Source organism: Physeter macrocephalus, chromosome 11, assembly GCF_002837175.3.
Source record: "Physeter macrocephalus isolate SW-GA chromosome 11, ASM283717v5, whole genome shotgun sequence".
NCBI lineage: Eukaryota > Metazoa > Chordata > Mammalia > Artiodactyla > Physeteridae > Physeter > Physeter macrocephalus.
The window spans coordinates 50,822,894-50,840,350 of NC_041224.1; the positions used below are offsets into that span (position 1 = coordinate 50,822,894).

The following is a 17,457-nucleotide window of genomic DNA, read 5'->3' on the forward strand; positions in this document are numbered from 1 at the left end:
GGTTCATAACAGGCCTCTTCTCTCGTCTCTCTTAGGCAAATGTCTGCAGACTGCGGCTGACTGTACCTCCTGAAAGTCCAGTGTCTGAGTCAAGTGAAAGGAAGGTTGAAAGAAGAGAGAAGGTAAGTCATCTCTGAAGCGAAGCCCTGACCAGTTCCCATCTTTGTACTCTTTTATTTTAACCCCTTTTCCTGCCATCCTCCATCCAGGCTATTCACAGAGCCTGCATGTCCGCAGCTGTGTGATGAAAGGCCCTCTTGAACTTGCCCCCCATCTGCCATCTTCCCAGAAGTCAGGCTGCTTTGCTGCCTCCTGTCCCTGCTCTTGCTTCTTGGTGAATGTAGGCTCTGTGTGGCCTTGAGGCTCCAGGAGTGCTGGCCTTAGTGACAGGTGCTTTGGCTGGGAACGTGTTTTTCCTGAAAGAGCCTCATCTCGTTGAGTCAAAGGGCCCATTGTGAGCTGCCGGCGGGGCCTGAGCCTTTCTCTGTGGCTGGAGCCGGAGGCCCCGCTCACATGGTGGAGGGGTTGCCTGGAGAGGAACAGCCCAGCAGCAGCTCTTGCGCGGCAAGGGCACCCGGCTGCAGGGAGGAGGAGTTGCGCAGGCATTTTTGTGCCAGCTGCTGTGCTACACGCTGGGCCACAAAGATAACTCTGACCTTGGCCTTGCCTTGAGAAACTCGTAGTTTTGCAGGTGACACAGACGTATAAATAAACCAAGATGACGTGATCGTTCGAGTGTTAGGCTCCAGAAGTGTAAGCAGGGCTCTGGGAACATGGAGAATTGGGCCATATCAAAGGACCCAGAAGCCTGTTTGAAAGGGCTCTCACTGGTAAAAATGGAAAAATGTCAACATTAAAAAGAATTAATGACAGTGATGAGCCGTGGCACATTGAATAATAAAAACACCTCATGGATTTATAGTAATAATCAGAGAGAGAGATTATAAAAGGGAAAGCTCTTCTTTATAGGACATCGGCTGATAAATTTAGAAAATCTCTGCTTTGTAACCCCCAGGTCAGGTCATCAATGAATGCAAATACTAATTGGTGGAAGATTACTGTGGAGCAGTGTATTCATGTGAGCTCAAGAGTATTACCTCACTGATCACTTACTGACTTTAAAGGTACAATATGCCACAATATGGTAGCCAGTAGTTCTACCAGGTGATCCGATTCAGCATTACCAATAGTGGGCAGCCTGCTATTATGTGACTTCTGATGTGATACCATTCAGAAGTAAACAATGTTACCAGTAATATTCATGCCAAACTTGTTTAATTGAATCTAGTAATAAGGACACAGAAAAATCCAAAATGTGGAACTGTCTACAAAAAATTAGCCAGGCTCCCTTAATAAATTCAATGTTATTTAAGAAAAATGAGAATCTGTTGGAGATAAAAGGGACTAAAGAGACTTAATATCATTATAACGAATTAAACCTTAATTAAATCTTGGATCCAAAAAAAATCTATAAAAGTACTGTACAGTTTTGAATATGAACCCATATATTACATATTATTGAATAAATAGTACTTTTCTTACTTGTGATAATGGTACATTGGCTACGTAGTTTATTCTTCCAGCTTCTCTGTACCTTTGAACATTCTCCAAAGAAAAAGTTTGGGGGTAAAAGCTCATAACCAAAGAGAGCGGGAGTGGTCAGGCTTTGGCTGCTGGACCCTGGCTGATGACCAGGGGCCTGTGTTGCTGGGGGAAGGGGTCCCCTTCTGCCCTCACCAATCCCCTCCCTGTCCTTCCTTTCAAAGCTGATAGATTGGTCGGAGAAGTGGCCCTGGGCTGTGTCCAGGGGTTCATGGGCAGCTTAGCACATGGGGAATCAGAATGAGTGCTTGCTGGAGAAAGGGGCCCAGGCTGGGGTGAGTGACAGGACAAGGGCCCCGTATGCATGGCAGACACAGTGGGAAATTTGGTCTTTGGGAGTTAGACCCGAGCCGCACGCCTGGGGAGATGTTTGTGAGGGGCTTCTGGGTGCTGACACTGGGACGGTGGATGCTGTGAGGCACCGGAGGGCATGTCACTGCACAAGAACAGTCAAGTATTCCTGAAGAAAGAGGCAATGTGTTCTATGTCACGGGTGCATTGGTAACCACGTTGTGTACCGATTTGCCTATCGGTCTTGAACAGCGCTTTTCAAACTTTTAAAAGCAATTAGACCCTCCTTTTTTTTTTTGATCAAAACGTCATCCTGAACCAGGATGTAATCCAGGTGAAAGTGGTGCTGGTGGGGGACAAAGTCATTCCAGTCTCCCTGCACCCTACACCCTCCTTCCTGGGAACTCAAGGGGCGTGCGGAGAAATGCTGGGGGAGAGGATGCGCATTGGTAACCACGTTGTGTACCGATTTGCCTATTGGTCTTGAACAGCGCTTTTCAAACTTTTAAAAGCAATTAGACCCTCCTTTTTTTTTTTTTTTTTTTTTTTTTTTTGATCAAAACGTCATCCTGAACCAGGATGTAATCCAGGTGAAAGTGGTGCTGGTGGGGGACAAAGTCATTCCAGTCTCCCTGCACCCTACACCCTCCTTCCTGGGAACTCAAGGGGCGTGCGGAGAAATGCTGGGGGAGAGGATGCGCCAGGACACCCTCCCTACACCCTCCTTCCTGGGAACTCAAGGGGCGTGCGGAGAAATGCTGGGGGAGAGGATGCGCCAGGATGCTTCTTAGACTGGGTGGACCAGGTGTGCAGCCTGAGTGCCCATCTCTGATGCATCAGTGTCTCACTGCAGAAGAACTGGGGTAGAGAGGAGGAGGGTGCAGCTGGCTGTTACCCCAGAACCGAAGTCCTTGGGTGGTGGCTGCACTTGAAGGTCCTGGTGGTAACTGTGAGGCTGTTCTGGGTGATTTCGTCACCATGTCCTAGCCAGGTACCTGGTCTTGAGTCATTGGGAGCCAGAGGCAGGCACCAGCAAGGAGGCCCTGGGGGTGCCAGCTCCTCTGATGTGCCTTTGGTGTGGCTGCCCCTCTCTGTGACATCATACATAGCCCACAAAATTGCAAGATGCCGGGAACACTGGTGAAGTGACTTTGGTTCCTTTGGAGGGGTCTGCGGCGTGCAAAGGCGGGGTTTGGAGCTCTCTCGGATGTAGAAGCTGTAAATGGCCCAGTGGGTTGCTGATAAAGCGAAACTTCTCAGAGGATTTCCAGGGCCCTGTTAGAGCTTCAGCCGGCTGACGGCAGGACTGGGCCTTGTTCTTTTTCACAGTCATGGAGGATGCTTAGTGTCTTTTGAGGACCTAAGGATGCCATGGGGCAGCTGGCCACACATAGACACCACTGCCAGCTGGGCCATTCTGTCTACTGGCCCCAAATCATCAGGAAGAGGAATTACTCACAGTGGAGGGGGGGAAGGGTGTAGCAGGTGGTACAGGTTGCCCAGCTTCAGGATGGGGTGTTTGGAGGCTTCTGGAGGTAATGACAACAGAGGCAGCGTCTTTCTCTGGAGTCATGGGTTCCTTGGGTGGATGTGGACGGCTTCCTGCTCCTAAGGCAGATGCCCAGGTGTCTGCTTCTCTTTGTCTTTCTCTTAAGGAAGATCCCACCTGCCCCGAGACTGCTTTCCCCAGTCCACGGATAGCTCCCAGACACTTTGTTTCTCTGCTATTAGTTTCTTCATCTTTCAAGTAGGCACATTAAAGCCTACCTGCAAAGAGTAACTGAGCTAGTATATGCAAAGGTCCCACCACAGTGTCTGGCCTATCACACTGATTAGAGAGGAAATGACTTAATGCCAAATTGCTTCCCCTTGTTTGTCAAACCCAGTGGCCCTGGTTCTTTGCTTTTCTCCCCTGTTCCCCCTGGAGAAGTCATTCTCCTTCCTGAAACTGCCCGTCCTGCATTTCCTCCTCCCTTTTGGGCTGCGCCTGCTGCATCTTTTCTGATGTTATTACGTCCTCCTCTGACCACCCCTCTGCCAATACACCTGGGCCTTGCCTCCTCTGTCTGCACAAACCTTACCTCAGAGAACTCCTCCGTACACAGGTTGGCCTCTTTGGGGAGGATGCACACCCCGTACATCAGCTTTGCTCTCCCGAGTCCTGTCCTACTGGTGGCTGAGTTGGTGTTCAGTGTTCTTTGGAACACCACTGGTGTTCAGTGGTGTTACTTTTATGGACAGATATTTTATGGCTGTATCACCATTATTTTAGTATTTAAAAAGTATGAAACCTGGATCATTTATGAGTCTCTGCCCAGCCACTCTCAGTTTATCCAAGTCTCCTCATCCTTCAAGGCCCTACTGAAGGCCTGCTTCCCCATGACCTTCCTGGACTGCCTGTGCTTGGGTGATTATCCCCTCTCTTGAGCTACAGGATACCCAGGCTACCCTCTCCCTTGGCACCTAGCCATCTGCTGCTAAGCTCTTGAGCTACAGGATACCCAGGCTACCCTCTCCCTTGGCACCTAGCCATCTGCTGCTAAGCACTCCACATATGTATACATACATATTCCTGCAACAACCGTGTACAACATGTACATATATACACACACATAAAAATGTGCAGTCTTTTAATTTTGCCCATAGTTGGTGCTTAGTGTGTGACTGTAGATTACGGTGATCCCGTTTTGTATTAGTTTCCTTGGGCTGCCATAAAAGAGTTGCACAAACTGGAGGGCTTAAACAACAGAAATTTATGGCGTCCCAGTCTTGGAGGCTGAAAGTCCGGGATCAAGGTATCAGCAGGGCTATGCTCTCCCTGAGGGCTCCAGGGAAGAATCCTTCCTTGCCTCTTTCAGCTTCTGGCGGCTCTTGGCAATCTGTGGCTGTGGCAGCATCACTCCAGCTTTACATGCTGTTCTCCCTGTGTGTGTTTGTCTCTGAATCCAATTTGTCCTCTTTTTGTAAGGACACTAGTCATATAGGATTAGGTCTTAACTCCAGTGACCTCTTCTTAACTTGACCCTGTCTCCAGATAAGGCCAAATTCTGAGGTACTGGGGAAGGGGGCTCCAACATGCTCTCTATTTGCAGGACACAGTTCAACCCATGATAAGTTTCTTTGTGGAATATTATCACCTTAAATTGTATTAACAACTCGGGCAAATGAGCAATGGACTTTTATTTGTATATTAAATGACATTAATTATATGGAAATGCTGATTAGTTTGTAGACGCAAATTTCATGTTGAGGGATTGATGACATGTTTATTAAATTGTTGAACATTAAAATTAAAATTGGTAGTAGATAATTTTGAAATTAAGCCCCTATCATTTTCAAAGAACTTTGTGAATGTATGTATCCATGTTCCTATCCAAATCTATGTGCAAATATTCTTATGCACACACAGATACACACATACATGGAGAAGTAAGAGATAGAACCAACACCAGCTATTAAACCTTTATCGTGTTGAATCAGGGTCTCACTGCATAGTTGAATTTTAGAGAATACCATCTGAGCTCTGCCCGTTCTGAGGCTGTGCGATGGTGAGGTGTTTTCAAAGTGACAAAGTAGCTTGAAGTGGATAATATTTTCATTAGCTATTAGCATCCTTCTGCCATAGATGTCCTTTGGTGACTTGCGTTTTTAAAGAAGTTGTTTCTCTCTCAACCTTGGAGAACCCCGAGTGAGGGAGAGCGGATATATGTGTATGTATGAAAAGTCGGGGGCTTTCCTAGCCCAGTAAAATGGTTAAAAGGAAACCCTTGCCATTTGGTTTTATAGTCCTTGTTCCCTTAAAAGCCCCAGATGAATAAGCCTGCCGAGTTCTCATCTTTGGCGTGACTGTTTATACAACATCATGGGCTGTTGCCAGATGAGGGAGTGTGCTGCCGTGATTCAGATGGGGCTGGAGCTGCCCTGGTGATAGCGTGTAGGACTCTATGTGCCTCTCAGAGATAGCAGCCCCTGGAGGGCAAAGAGGCCTGGGTTCTAGTCCTGGCTGCCTGATCACTCGAGGTCGTGGTCGGGCCACTCAAGTCATCTCCAGGGGCCTCAATTTCCTCTTCTAGCAAATGGAAATGTTAGCCTGGAGCCAGCATTTGCCCACATTTCTTTAGTTCTGGAACTCTTTATTCAAACGAATACGTATGACAGCGCCATCTGCAGAACGGCGAAAGTGCGGTGGCTCTGGTTTAACGTAAGGTCAGGGCTGCGTCGGCTGCCCCAGCAGTGCTCCCGCCCCAAAACCTCATTGGACACTGAGGAGGGGCCGGGAGATTGCGCACCAAGCTCTTGCAGTTTCCTAGCAGAGAAACCAAGGTCAGTTCAGGGGTGAGCGTTTCACTGTCAGAGTAAATCTGGTGACTGTGATGGAAATAGCAAAAGGATCCAAGAGGAGAGAGGTGGACAGACAGGCGGAAGCATCCAGACAGATGTGGAGAATTTAGTAGGCAATCAGATGCTCGGAAATGTAAAGCCACCACCGCTAACAATAGAATCTGTCAGTTATCTGCTAGTATGCCCAGCAGTGCACTAGATGATTTATGTATATTATTCCATGTATTCCTTAAAACAAGCTTCTGAAATTGGTGGTATTATCCCCATTCTACTGTTCAGGACCCTGAAACAGTGAAGTAAGTCACTGGCACAGGGCCACACAGCTAGTAGTAGTAGTAGTTCTGTCTCGGATCTGTGGCCCGGCCGTGTCGTCCTGGTGATGTCAACTTGCGCACTTCCTCCTATCAGGAAAGTCTGTTGTATCAGTCAAGGTAACTTACCTAAGGTGTGTACTATACCCCTGGGTTCCAGAAAAGAACTGATCCTCCTACCTCCCCGAAGATACTCTTCTCCTTCTCTTTTTCCTGGAGTGTTTAGGCCTAAGCAGCTATTGTCTGCTTAGAATGGAGTAATATCTTTAAGAGACTACTTAGAGATATCTTTATAGATAGAGTATATCTTCAGAGTAATAGACAGAGTAATATCTCTAAGATATTAGTATAGAGTATAGAGTAATATCTTTAAGAGGTTACTCTTATAAGGATACTATCATTAGAACTACATTCTGTTGCAGGATTTCTGCTTGGCTAGAATTTTTCTTTCCCTTCTCATCTTTAAGCATTCAAAGTGATCTGTCTTTTTCCAAGCATGAGTTTATTTAGGCAGTGGTCTCTATTCCATCTGTGAGATAGTCAGAAATAACAAGTATCTCAATAAGCCAAAGGTCTCCATCTCTCTGAGGGGACAGGGCTGCCCATCCCCTCCCTATTTCCCTCCCAGGCTGTGGAAGAGCCCCTTAGGCTCAGCTGTAGCGTTCATTTTTGTCACAATCGGGCAAAACAAAGTCAAGCATGAGTAATGACCAGGAACCGATGGACCCACAGGTCAGACAGGTCAGAGCACATTCCTGAAAGTGCTCTGCCTACAAGATGGATAGGATGCCCGGAGGCTCAGCACTTAGAGTCCCCAGGTCAGCTGCCACCCTCTGGCTGCAAGAAGAGGTCCAAAACAAAAAGTTGTGGAAATAACTTGGCTTATAGTTTTCAAGTCAGTCAATCCATGTTACGGTCCATCTAAGTCATATTGGCAGCTGGACGTGTGACCAGCTGCCTGTCCTAGCCTCTGGGGTCAGGGGCTGGCTGTGGCGGTCTACCAACATCAATTTGGATTTTTGGAAAACTGTGTTTCTGGTATTATTCTCTAAGAACCCTCCTTGACCATGGGATTTTCTTCCTTTGCACAGATCAGTGTCTAGGACGACCACATACTCCAAATATTCCGGCCTAGGCACAATTCCAAATATTCTCTCTCTCTTCTTGCCTTCAAAATGTACTTATACTAAGTATCGGGGTTATAGCGGTGACTATGGCAGATACAGTCACTGCCTCTATAGAGCTTATCTCATTGTAAGATCTTATATTCTGACTTAGGGTTTGGAAAATATGGTCATCTGTCACTGGATTCACACCCCAGCTCTCCCTCAGCAGTAAAACCCTTGCAGCAGTTCAGGCTGGGTTACTTTTCTATAGTTTTTCTTTTCTAAGTCACTTGCCACCAAGTGTATCTTTAGGGAAAACAGCCATAGCATGAGCCTGTAAGTGTTAAGCTGTGCATACATCCCAGGGAACAGTTTCACTGAGACATTCTCTATATAGTTTACTGATGATGCCTGTTGTTAATTCTGCTGCATTGCACAGAGGGATTTGGGATGCCCTTTCAGTTGATTGTTTCCTTTTCCCTTCTTTGGCAGTAACTTTTTCATTCTGTGCATTTATTAGGGCTTTTGTTTGCAAGGCGATTTTACCTACTATTGTTTCATGCCCAGGAGGCTTTTAATAGGCCTAGTGTACATTTTTTAAAATTTGATTTTTTTAATACAGAGCAGCATTATAAAGAAGTTTAAAAAACTTTTAATTATGGAGAATTTCAAACATAAACAAAAGGAGAATAATGGACCCTTCACCCAGCTGACAACCCTCAGCCCATAGTCAGTCCTGCCCCATCTCCACCCCTGTCCACTTCCTCCACCCTGTATCCCAGATATCATAAATAGTTTAAGCATATTTCTCTAAAAGATAAAGATTATCTCTTAATATAATCACAATACTATTATCATGCCTAAAAATTAATATTTATCTTATGGGGAGATTATTATTATTTGTGTGTGTGTGTGTGTGTGTGTGTGTGTGTGTGTGTATGTATACCATATCTTCTTTATCCAGTCATCTATCACTGAGCACATAGGTTGCTGCCATATCTTGGCTACGGTAAGTAATGCTGCAATGAACATAGAGGTGAATATACCTCTTCGAATTAGTGTTTTTATTTTCTTGATGTTGAAATTATCATCCTTCCTTTCTGCTACCTGCAGCGGCAGCCGGACTCTCAATCACTGCGCCACCAGGGAAGCCCAGGGGAGATTATTTTAAAGGACACGAGAGGAGAAAAATTTAGCTACAAACACAGTGCCAAACGTGTCAGCTCTTTTCATTTTCTTCTGGGTTCTCCAGTTTTTGACCAAAATCATACTGACCTTTCATAAGGTTTTTATTTTAATTTTCATGTTTTGAAAATTAAAATAAAAATGATCAATTTAAAAATAATGCATGTTATTTCATACTAATAAAAAAATAGAATACAGAAGAGCATAAAGGGAAGAGTGAAATCCCATTTCACTGAGGAAACTATCATTAACAGTGTGGAGTCCATCTTTCTAGGTGTTTTGTATACTCAAACACACACTTCTAAAACAAAAAATGGGAATATGAAATTTACTATTTTTTACTTAACAGAACTTTGGTATCTTTCCATGTGCATAATTTTCAGATCCACGACCTCTAGGGTGGTGTTTCACAGACTGTGTTGTCCTTGGCATGTTTGTATTTGCCTCCATCAGTGATGGTCCTCATCTCCCGGCATGGGCAGGGAGGCAGAGTCCTCTGTATCCGGCCACCTGAGCATTTTCCTGTAAGCCAGTCCACCTGTGAAAACCTTTGCTTTGCAGAAATGCATTTCCCCAAAGCCTTAGACCAACATCAGCTTGTTTTTCAGGAACTGGGTGGAGTTGGTGACAGAAAGAGCATGCTTTTGTTTCCTGGTATGTGGGGAGTTTCAGTAGAGCTTTTCCTCTTCCTAATTAAATGTGTAGTAAAGCAGGGATATCTAATCCCAGCTTTGCACTCCACTGAGAGCCATTTAACCCCCACTCACCTAAACTTAGGTACCAACTTCAAGAGTTGCCTCAGTGCCCGTGGGACCCAGGTATGAGGGGCTCAAGTGGAATCATTTTCCAGAAGCAAATGTAGAGTGTCCCATGCCTCATATTTTCTCTCTTAAAAGGTTTGTACAGAAGAGTGGGAAGCAATGGATGTTTCGTTTCCTTAATTTTTTTTTTTTAAAAGCTCACATTGTAAACAAACCGTACACAAGGGTATAAAGAAAAAACTGAAGTTATTCTGTCCTCCAGCATCCCTGCCCCTCCCCACTGTCCCCTCCTTAGAGGTTGTTAATGATTAATAATTTGTCTGGTAACTTTGCTTTACTTTTACAAACCTTGACTGAATGGGATTATAAAGTACTTACTATTCTGCTGCAAATGAATGATTTAAAAATGCAAATTATAGTTTTATATGTCAAAGATATTTCGCAAGTACATAGAAAGAATTTATGCAGGGCTTCCCTGGTGGCGCAGTGGTTGAGAGTCTGCCTGCCAATGCAGAGGACACGGGTTCGTGCCCCGGTCCGGGAAGATCCCACATGCCGCAGAGCGGCTGGGCCTGTGAGCTGTGGCCGCTCAGCCTGCGCGTCCGGAGCCTGTGCTCCGCGGCGGGAGAGGCCACAACAGTGAGATGGCCGCTGAGCCTGCGCGTCCGGAGCCTGTGCTCCGCGGCGGGAGAGGCCACAACAGTGAGAGGCCTGCGTAACGCACAAAAAAAAAAACAAACAAAAAAAATTATGCGAAGGTGGTTTTAAAATTAGTGTAAGAACAGAGCTGCCATAATGGAATTCAGCCTTCTGTGGCATTGTCCCAAGGAAGATTAGATGTAGGCTGGTTTTTCTCTGAAGTCTCACTGTCTCATCTTGAGTTTTTCCTGTCCTTTCCCTTCCATATTGTGAAGGCCTACTCTGTGCCTCTACATGTAACAAAGCCTGCACTGTGGGGAGGTGTACTTAGTGTCAGACAGAATTGGGCTTGAATCTAGATGTGTAACCATAAGGGAGAGACTTATCCTCTCTGAACTTCAGTTTTCTCAGCTATAAAGTGGAGAGGACAGTCACCATGTCACAGTGTCGTTGTGAAGATTAAACGTGTAAGGAACATTTCTAGCTTATAGTAGGTACTCAACAAATCTTAGTTTCTCTTCCTCCTGCTTCTTGAACCTTCAGTCTATGAAGATGTGTTAGGACTTGGACATGTTCCCCACTTCCCAAAGGTATTTGCACTTTAGCACTGATCAGAGCTTTAACTGAGAGAGTTAAGGAGCAGAAGATTCTTTTGGGGTGAAGTTATGCCACCTCTGCCTGGCTTTTCAGAAATATTTCATGAATGGTCACAACAGGTGACCCTACCCCCTTTCCTCGGAACTGGCTCCAGAGTCAGCCCTAACCTCAGAGGACAATCTGGCTGCCAGATGGCTGCCAAAATTCTTCTCTTGTGTATCTCAAGCTCATGCATTTCAGGCTACACAGTTAATGATGAGGATGACGTCATACAGAGGAACTGGTATAAAGAGATAATGATGAGGATGAAGTCATACAGAGGAACTGGTATAAAGAGAAAAACAGTATTACCAAGAATGCGAGATTTTAGACACTCACTCTTGTTATCAGGGATGGCGCAAGTCCACCTGGCACCTTTGTGAGGATTAAATAAAGACACCTTCTTTGGGAAGATGGGGCCCTGCAGCGTACTACGCGGTAAAGGAATAGAGCTTTGGTAGAAATTAGGGAAAGGTGCTATTCCTCCAGGGTAAAGGCAGGCTCAGCCCAGGCCAGGTGTGACTTGCGAGCAGAGACCAGGCTGGATTTCTACTGGCCTCTCTCCCTACTGCCTGGCACCCTAGTGCTGGGTACAACCTGCATAACCATATACAGTGGGCCCATGGTTACAGCTGTCTCTGTGAGGCCTAAAGAGTCATTATTCTTTTCTCTCTTTCTACCTTCTTTTAGTATCGTGACCTGAGCCATGGTGAACCCACCATGAAACTCCCTCAGGGTGTTGTCTATGGTGTGGTGCGAAGATCAGATCAAAACCAGCAGAAAGAAATGGTGGTGTATGGGTGGACCACCAATCAGCTGAAAGAAGAGATGAACTACATCAAAGACGTGAGTTGTTTAAGGATTTTTTTTTTCTGGTTTATACACTTCTTGTAGCATGTAAGAGGGTGGAGTTGGAAGCATTGATATGAATGTAATAAGGCATTTTGAAACAATTCTAAGTGTTATCATTGTGGATGGAAATGTGGCTACAGATCTTCATGGTAATAGGAAAAGTGCAGATGTAATTCTGCAGTGAGGTATAGAGTGAATTTCTAGATGTTACGAAGTAGGGATACTCAGGAGACCAAATGGCTTCTTTCTTCCATGTATGATAAGTAGGCTCTTAAGAAGTTTTGCTTACTACATTGAACACTCCTAATGTACGAGTTTGGACAACTGTATAAATTTGGATGCTTTTGCTGCAAGTAACAGAAAAGCCAACTTGAAAAGGAATTTGTCTCATGTGGGGATAACTCTAGGGGTAGGTGGGCTCTAAGCAGGCCTCTCCAAGCTCCAGTTCTACTTCTCTGAGTTTCCCTTCGTTCTTTTCCCCTTCAGCCCCATGCTCATGGCAACATCTAAAAATATGATGGTGTCTGGAGGAGGAAAAGAGGACAGTCGTCTCTGGTTGCTCTTTAGAGACCCTCCATTAGACTTCCCCTTGTTTCTCACTGGCCAGGACCCAGGTCACGTGCCCATTCCCAAATCCATCACTGGCAAAATGACTATTGCTAGTTCAGACCAATCGGTTAGATTGAAATGGATGGTGGGAAGTCAACCACGATAGACATTGTCCAACCCAGGTCAATTAATACAATTTTTTTGTAATTAATATTACTTTTTTTTTTTTTTTTTTTTTTTGCCATGCTGCACGGCTTGCAGGATCTTAGTTCCCTGACCAGGGACTGAATATTACATTTCTTGTAAACTATATGTTCTATTGAGAAATTTTGGAAAATGTAAACGTGTATGAAGAAGAAAACAAAATCACCCGTAATTCTATGATTCAACCAGAACAGTTGTTAACATTTTGGAGCATTTCCTTATAATTTTTTCATTTCTTTTTTATCTGTCTATCTATATCTGTCTACTTACCTACCTGTCCCTCCCTCCCTCCCTCCCTCCATCCATCCATCCATCATTTCCATTCCTTTTTGGTCCACCCATTGTCTCCCTAGATTGACCAGTGCCTTTGTGACCCAAACCAGAGTGATTAGATAGAGAGGCAATGAGCTGCACCAAAACCCTGGCCTGTGGACTAGAAAGTGAGAAGGAGGGGCAGCATGGGCAATAGAGTCCCCATGGATCTTGGTTCAAGGTCTGGCTGTTTGACCCAGACAAACTTTTGCCCTGTCTGGGCTTCAGTTTTCTCATGTATAGATTGTGAGGTCTGGGAAGGGACCCTTAAGGTCAAAACTAGTTCTTTGTGCCTCATTTTATTTGGTTGTGTTTGCGAATAAGACACAAAACACATGTTGTCAGCTTTTGTTTGAGTTTTTGAGAAGAACATCTCTTATCAAATATCAAAAATAATAAATGTGCATTTCTTAATGTGTCTCGAAAGGTTTGGATACTTGTATAATTTTAAGGAATAAAAAAGATAATAAATGCTTAGAGAAAATGAAGAAAAGCCAGAAGAGGCATACTCATACACAAACATGCAGAAGATGTGTGACAACCACCAGCCTCAGAGCCCCAGTCATCCAACCCCCAAAGATCAGTTTTAACCATTCACAGTATCCCATTCCTAATTTTCCTAGGTAGGAACAGCTTGAACCTTCCTAGTTTCCTGTATTTTTCTCATGGAAATGCTTCGGCCTTCCTCAATGAAATGCCCCAAGTAACATGGCACCACTTCAGAGGTAAACCTTCTAAGCAGATTGGAGAGTTGCAGATTGCCCAAGACAAGATAGTAGGTTCAGGCTGTCAGGTGCCCAGGTCACAGGGGAGTAACTGACCTGAATTTCCAAACCGCCACTGTGATCTGCAACTTAAAATTAATTTCTGGGTAAACACCTTCTATAGCTGGTTTCAGACCTATCACTCGCTCCTCATTCCTGAGTGTATTTACGGGTTTGTGTGCCCTCCCTTGCTTGTGGGTGACTCTGGCTTAGTTGGCTTCCTGCAGTATTTGCCAGTGGGAGCAACACCCAGCTCCACCCACTTCCCAATGGTGAGCAGCCCAAGAGCTAACTCAGGGCCACAGATGAGAGCTATTCTGCCTGCCCAGAATGAAAAGTTGTGCTTTTGGCTCATTTCCCCAAAATGTTTGTAGTCAATGACAAGAAAGTAGTCTTTATTACTAGAATTCATCTGGGGAGGGCGTGGTGTCTTGACTTGCCCTCTCCTTCCTGCCCTGGAATCTCCACCAATATCCAGTCACTCCTAATAAACATGCAGTCAGTTTAAAACAATGTGCTAGTTGTGCAAGTACAGCTTCAAAATTAGGCCCCCTCATGCTGTGCCCTACACACCCATCAAACCAAACTTCTGCCTTTGAGCATTTCCTGTGATAGAAGTTCCAGAGCATTCTGGAGAGGGCTCCCTTGAGGCTTCCTGTTCTATTCGAGGATCCCGGAGTTCTTCATCCTCCTAGGGGCACCAGAAGAAGGGGGAAGACAGAGACTATTTGTTAGGTTTTCTGTTTTTATTGAAAATATATTTAAGGCCCCGTTATTCCTCTGGAAGTGGTACTATAGAGAAATTTAAACAGAGTTTGTATAAACAGGTGTTTGGGGGATCACCTGACTTTTCTTATATTTAGTGCCTTGTGTATTGTTGGTGATTACTGAGGAACTGAATTTCACATTTACGGGCTCTCTAAGCTCATACTTTCCTGCCTCATGTTCCAAACATTTATTTGTTCTTTGGCAGTCAGGGCAGAGATAGGGAAAATTAGAGGTGGCTTTTGCTTTTTGGTTGTTTGGTCCTCCTAGCCATGTGTTTAGAAAGTCAACTTGTTCAACATTTTCTACTTGTAAAAACATGTGATAGGAAAAGGGGAAAATCTGCCCTGAATATGGTTTTAAGGATGGTAGGTGAATTTCAGTAAATGAATCTTTCTTTAGAGCATGTTATTTGTATAATTGTTATCAATAATTATATATAATCACAATATGCATTTATTATTATTATTATCATCAATATTATTTGGATAATTCCATCAGCTTCTAATTAGATTGATCTTCTTTCTTAATATCCCAATTGTCCTGTTCTTAAGATTGTTTTTCTGTGGGACCCTTCTCTCATTATAGTTTCTTCAAATGTTTCAGAAATCTCACTTGAAAATATTGTAGCTTGATCTCTAACTAGCATCTTTGTGGGCTGCAGGTAAGAGCCACTTTGGAAAATGTAAGGAAGCGAATGTACGGAGACTATGATGAAATGAGACAGAAGATTCGACAGCTCACCCAGGAACTGTCAGTAAGTCAAATGTGGAGGGATGCTAGAGCTTAGAACTCCCTTTCACTTGCTAGTGCCTGAAGGTATTTGAGTTTATGATGTTCCTTATGATGGAATCATATTTTAAATGAACCGAGGGAATTTTATCACAGAATGAAGTTTATTATTTACAGGAAAATTTTTGTGGCGAGAGTAATCTTTACATTCAAAGCATTCCCTCCAAAATCAGGAATAAGATAGGAAGCCAGCTACCACTATTATTATTTAACATTGTACTGGAGACCCTAGCCAATAGAATTAAACAAGGGAAATAAATTAAACAAGAGAAATAAATAAACAGTTTTTAGAGGTATAAAAACTGGACAGATAGATGTAAAACTATCACTATTTGCAAACTATATGGTGATATACCCAGAAAGCTCAAGTGAACCAATAAAAAAACTACTATAAACAATAAAAGAAGTCTGTAAGGTAACAGGGTAAAAAATTAATGGACACATGCTAGGTTTCAATATACAAAAAACAACCAGTTAGAGGAAATAACAACAACAAAAACTACCAGGTATCTGGAAGTAGACTTTAACAAGTAGAAAGATATGCCATGTACTTAGAAAGGAAGATTCAACATCATAAGATGTTAATACTATTCAAGTTAATATACAAATTTAATATAACCCAATAAAAATACCAACAGATTTTTATGTTGTTTTTTACAACTGGACTAGGTGGTTCCATGGTATACAGAAAAATAAATATGAGGAGTTGAAGTTCTGGGGAAAAAAAGGCAATGAAGGAGACTATCCCTCTTAATATTACAAGAAATTGAGAAAGCCTCAGAGATTAAAACAATATATAGTATTGGCACATAAATGAATAGTCATCAATGAAAAAAAGCCCAGAAATGTACCCCAATAAATGATAAATGTGGCATCTGAAATGAAGGGAGGAAAATGGACCAGTCAGTATATGCTGTTGGGACAGACTTATACCTGGGTAAATTCTGAATACATCAAAGATGCTAAAAAATGAAACTTGCAAGTGCCAGAAGAAAATGTGTGTGAATTCTTTTATACTCTTGGGGTGGGGAAGGCAGTTTTTTACTATGACATGCAATCCCAAAATCACAAAAGGAAAAGTTGATAATTTTGACTACATTAAAATAAAGACTAGTGCTGACAAAAACACCGAAGTCAAATGACAAGCTGGGAAAAATTATTTGCCTTCATATTATAGATAATAGGCTAATATCCTGAGTATTTGAAGAGCGCCCATGAATCAAGAGGAAAAAGGCCACAACTCATAAAAATAGGCAAAATATTTGTGACCGATAGTTTATAGTAAAGGAAAGATGAAGAGCTCTTAAATGTATGACGAGATGCTTGGCCTCATTCGCAATAAGAGAAATTCAGATTAAAATGGTCCTGAGATGCTATTTTCACCTAACAGACTGGCAAAACTGCAAAAGTGGGACAAGATGCTATATTAGCCGTGCTGTGGAGAAACAGGAAGATTGCTGCTTGGAATGTCATTTGCATTACTCTTAGGGAGAACAATTTGCAGTATCTACCCAAATTACAAATGCCTACATCCTTTGACTCAGCAAGCTTCTTTCTAAGAATTTATTCTGTAGATCAAATCTCACATATGTGAGATGACGTATATATGAACTTAGTTGTTAAGCATTGTTTGTAATAGTAAAAAGATTGGAAGCCTACACGTCCATTAAGAAGGAGAAAGTAAAATAAATTACATCTCTATAATACACAGAGTTGTAAAAAAAAGAAGAATAAAAAGAATGAGTAAGCTCTTCAAAAAGAGATACAGAAAAATTTCAAAGATATAGAGTAAGTGGTAAAAAAAAGCAAGACATAGGAATATATCATATGTAGTGTGCTACCATTTATATAAACCAGGAGGGGAAAATAAATATATCTAGACTGTTTTGTGTGTGTACACAAAGTTACTAGAAGGATCATCAAGAAAGTAATTAACAGTGATTCCTACTTGAGGTGCAGAGTGGGTAAGGTGGTAACTGAGCAGACAGGACAGGAGTGAAAGGGAGATTTATTTTAGTGTATACCTTTTCTACTTTTAAAATGTTTGAACTCTATGAATGTATTACCTACTAAAAATTAAAGAAAAAATAAGCTTCCTCTGGTTTAACCTAGCTAACGCATATGGGAGAAAACATTTAAAAAAATATTTGTGATTAATAACGTTGAAGAAAAAAAATCCGTTTTGTATGACATACTTGCCATAAAAGTTAACATCTGCAGAAAACAGAAATATAGATCATTGGAACAGGATATAAAGCCCAGAGATAAACCCACACACCTATGGTCAATTAATCTATGACAAAGGAGGCAAGAATATACAATGGAGAAAAGACAGCCTCTTCAATAA

The 17,457-nt window shown here is 43.0% G+C and overlaps 1 protein-coding gene across 3 annotated transcripts in view; it reads left to right on the forward strand.

Annotated features, from left to right (window-relative positions):
- The window catches only part of MYZAP (myocardial zonula adherens protein), a 97,163-nt gene that overhangs the window by 11,597 nt on the left and 68,109 nt on the right, over nucleotides 1–17,457 (forward strand). For 2 of the 3 annotated variants that reach the window (XM_007111262.3, XM_007111263.4), the window contains exons 2-4: nucleotides 36–122; nucleotides 11,563–11,718; nucleotides 14,983–15,075. In XM_007111262.3, coding sequence (XP_007111324.1) covers nucleotides 36–122; nucleotides 11,563–11,718; nucleotides 14,983–15,075 — 336 coding nt within the window. Of the gene's footprint in view, nucleotides 1–35; nucleotides 123–1,015; nucleotides 1,125–11,562; nucleotides 11,719–14,982; nucleotides 15,076–17,457 lie in introns of those variants that run through there. The other variant, XM_028494844.2, reaches the window with a different exon arrangement.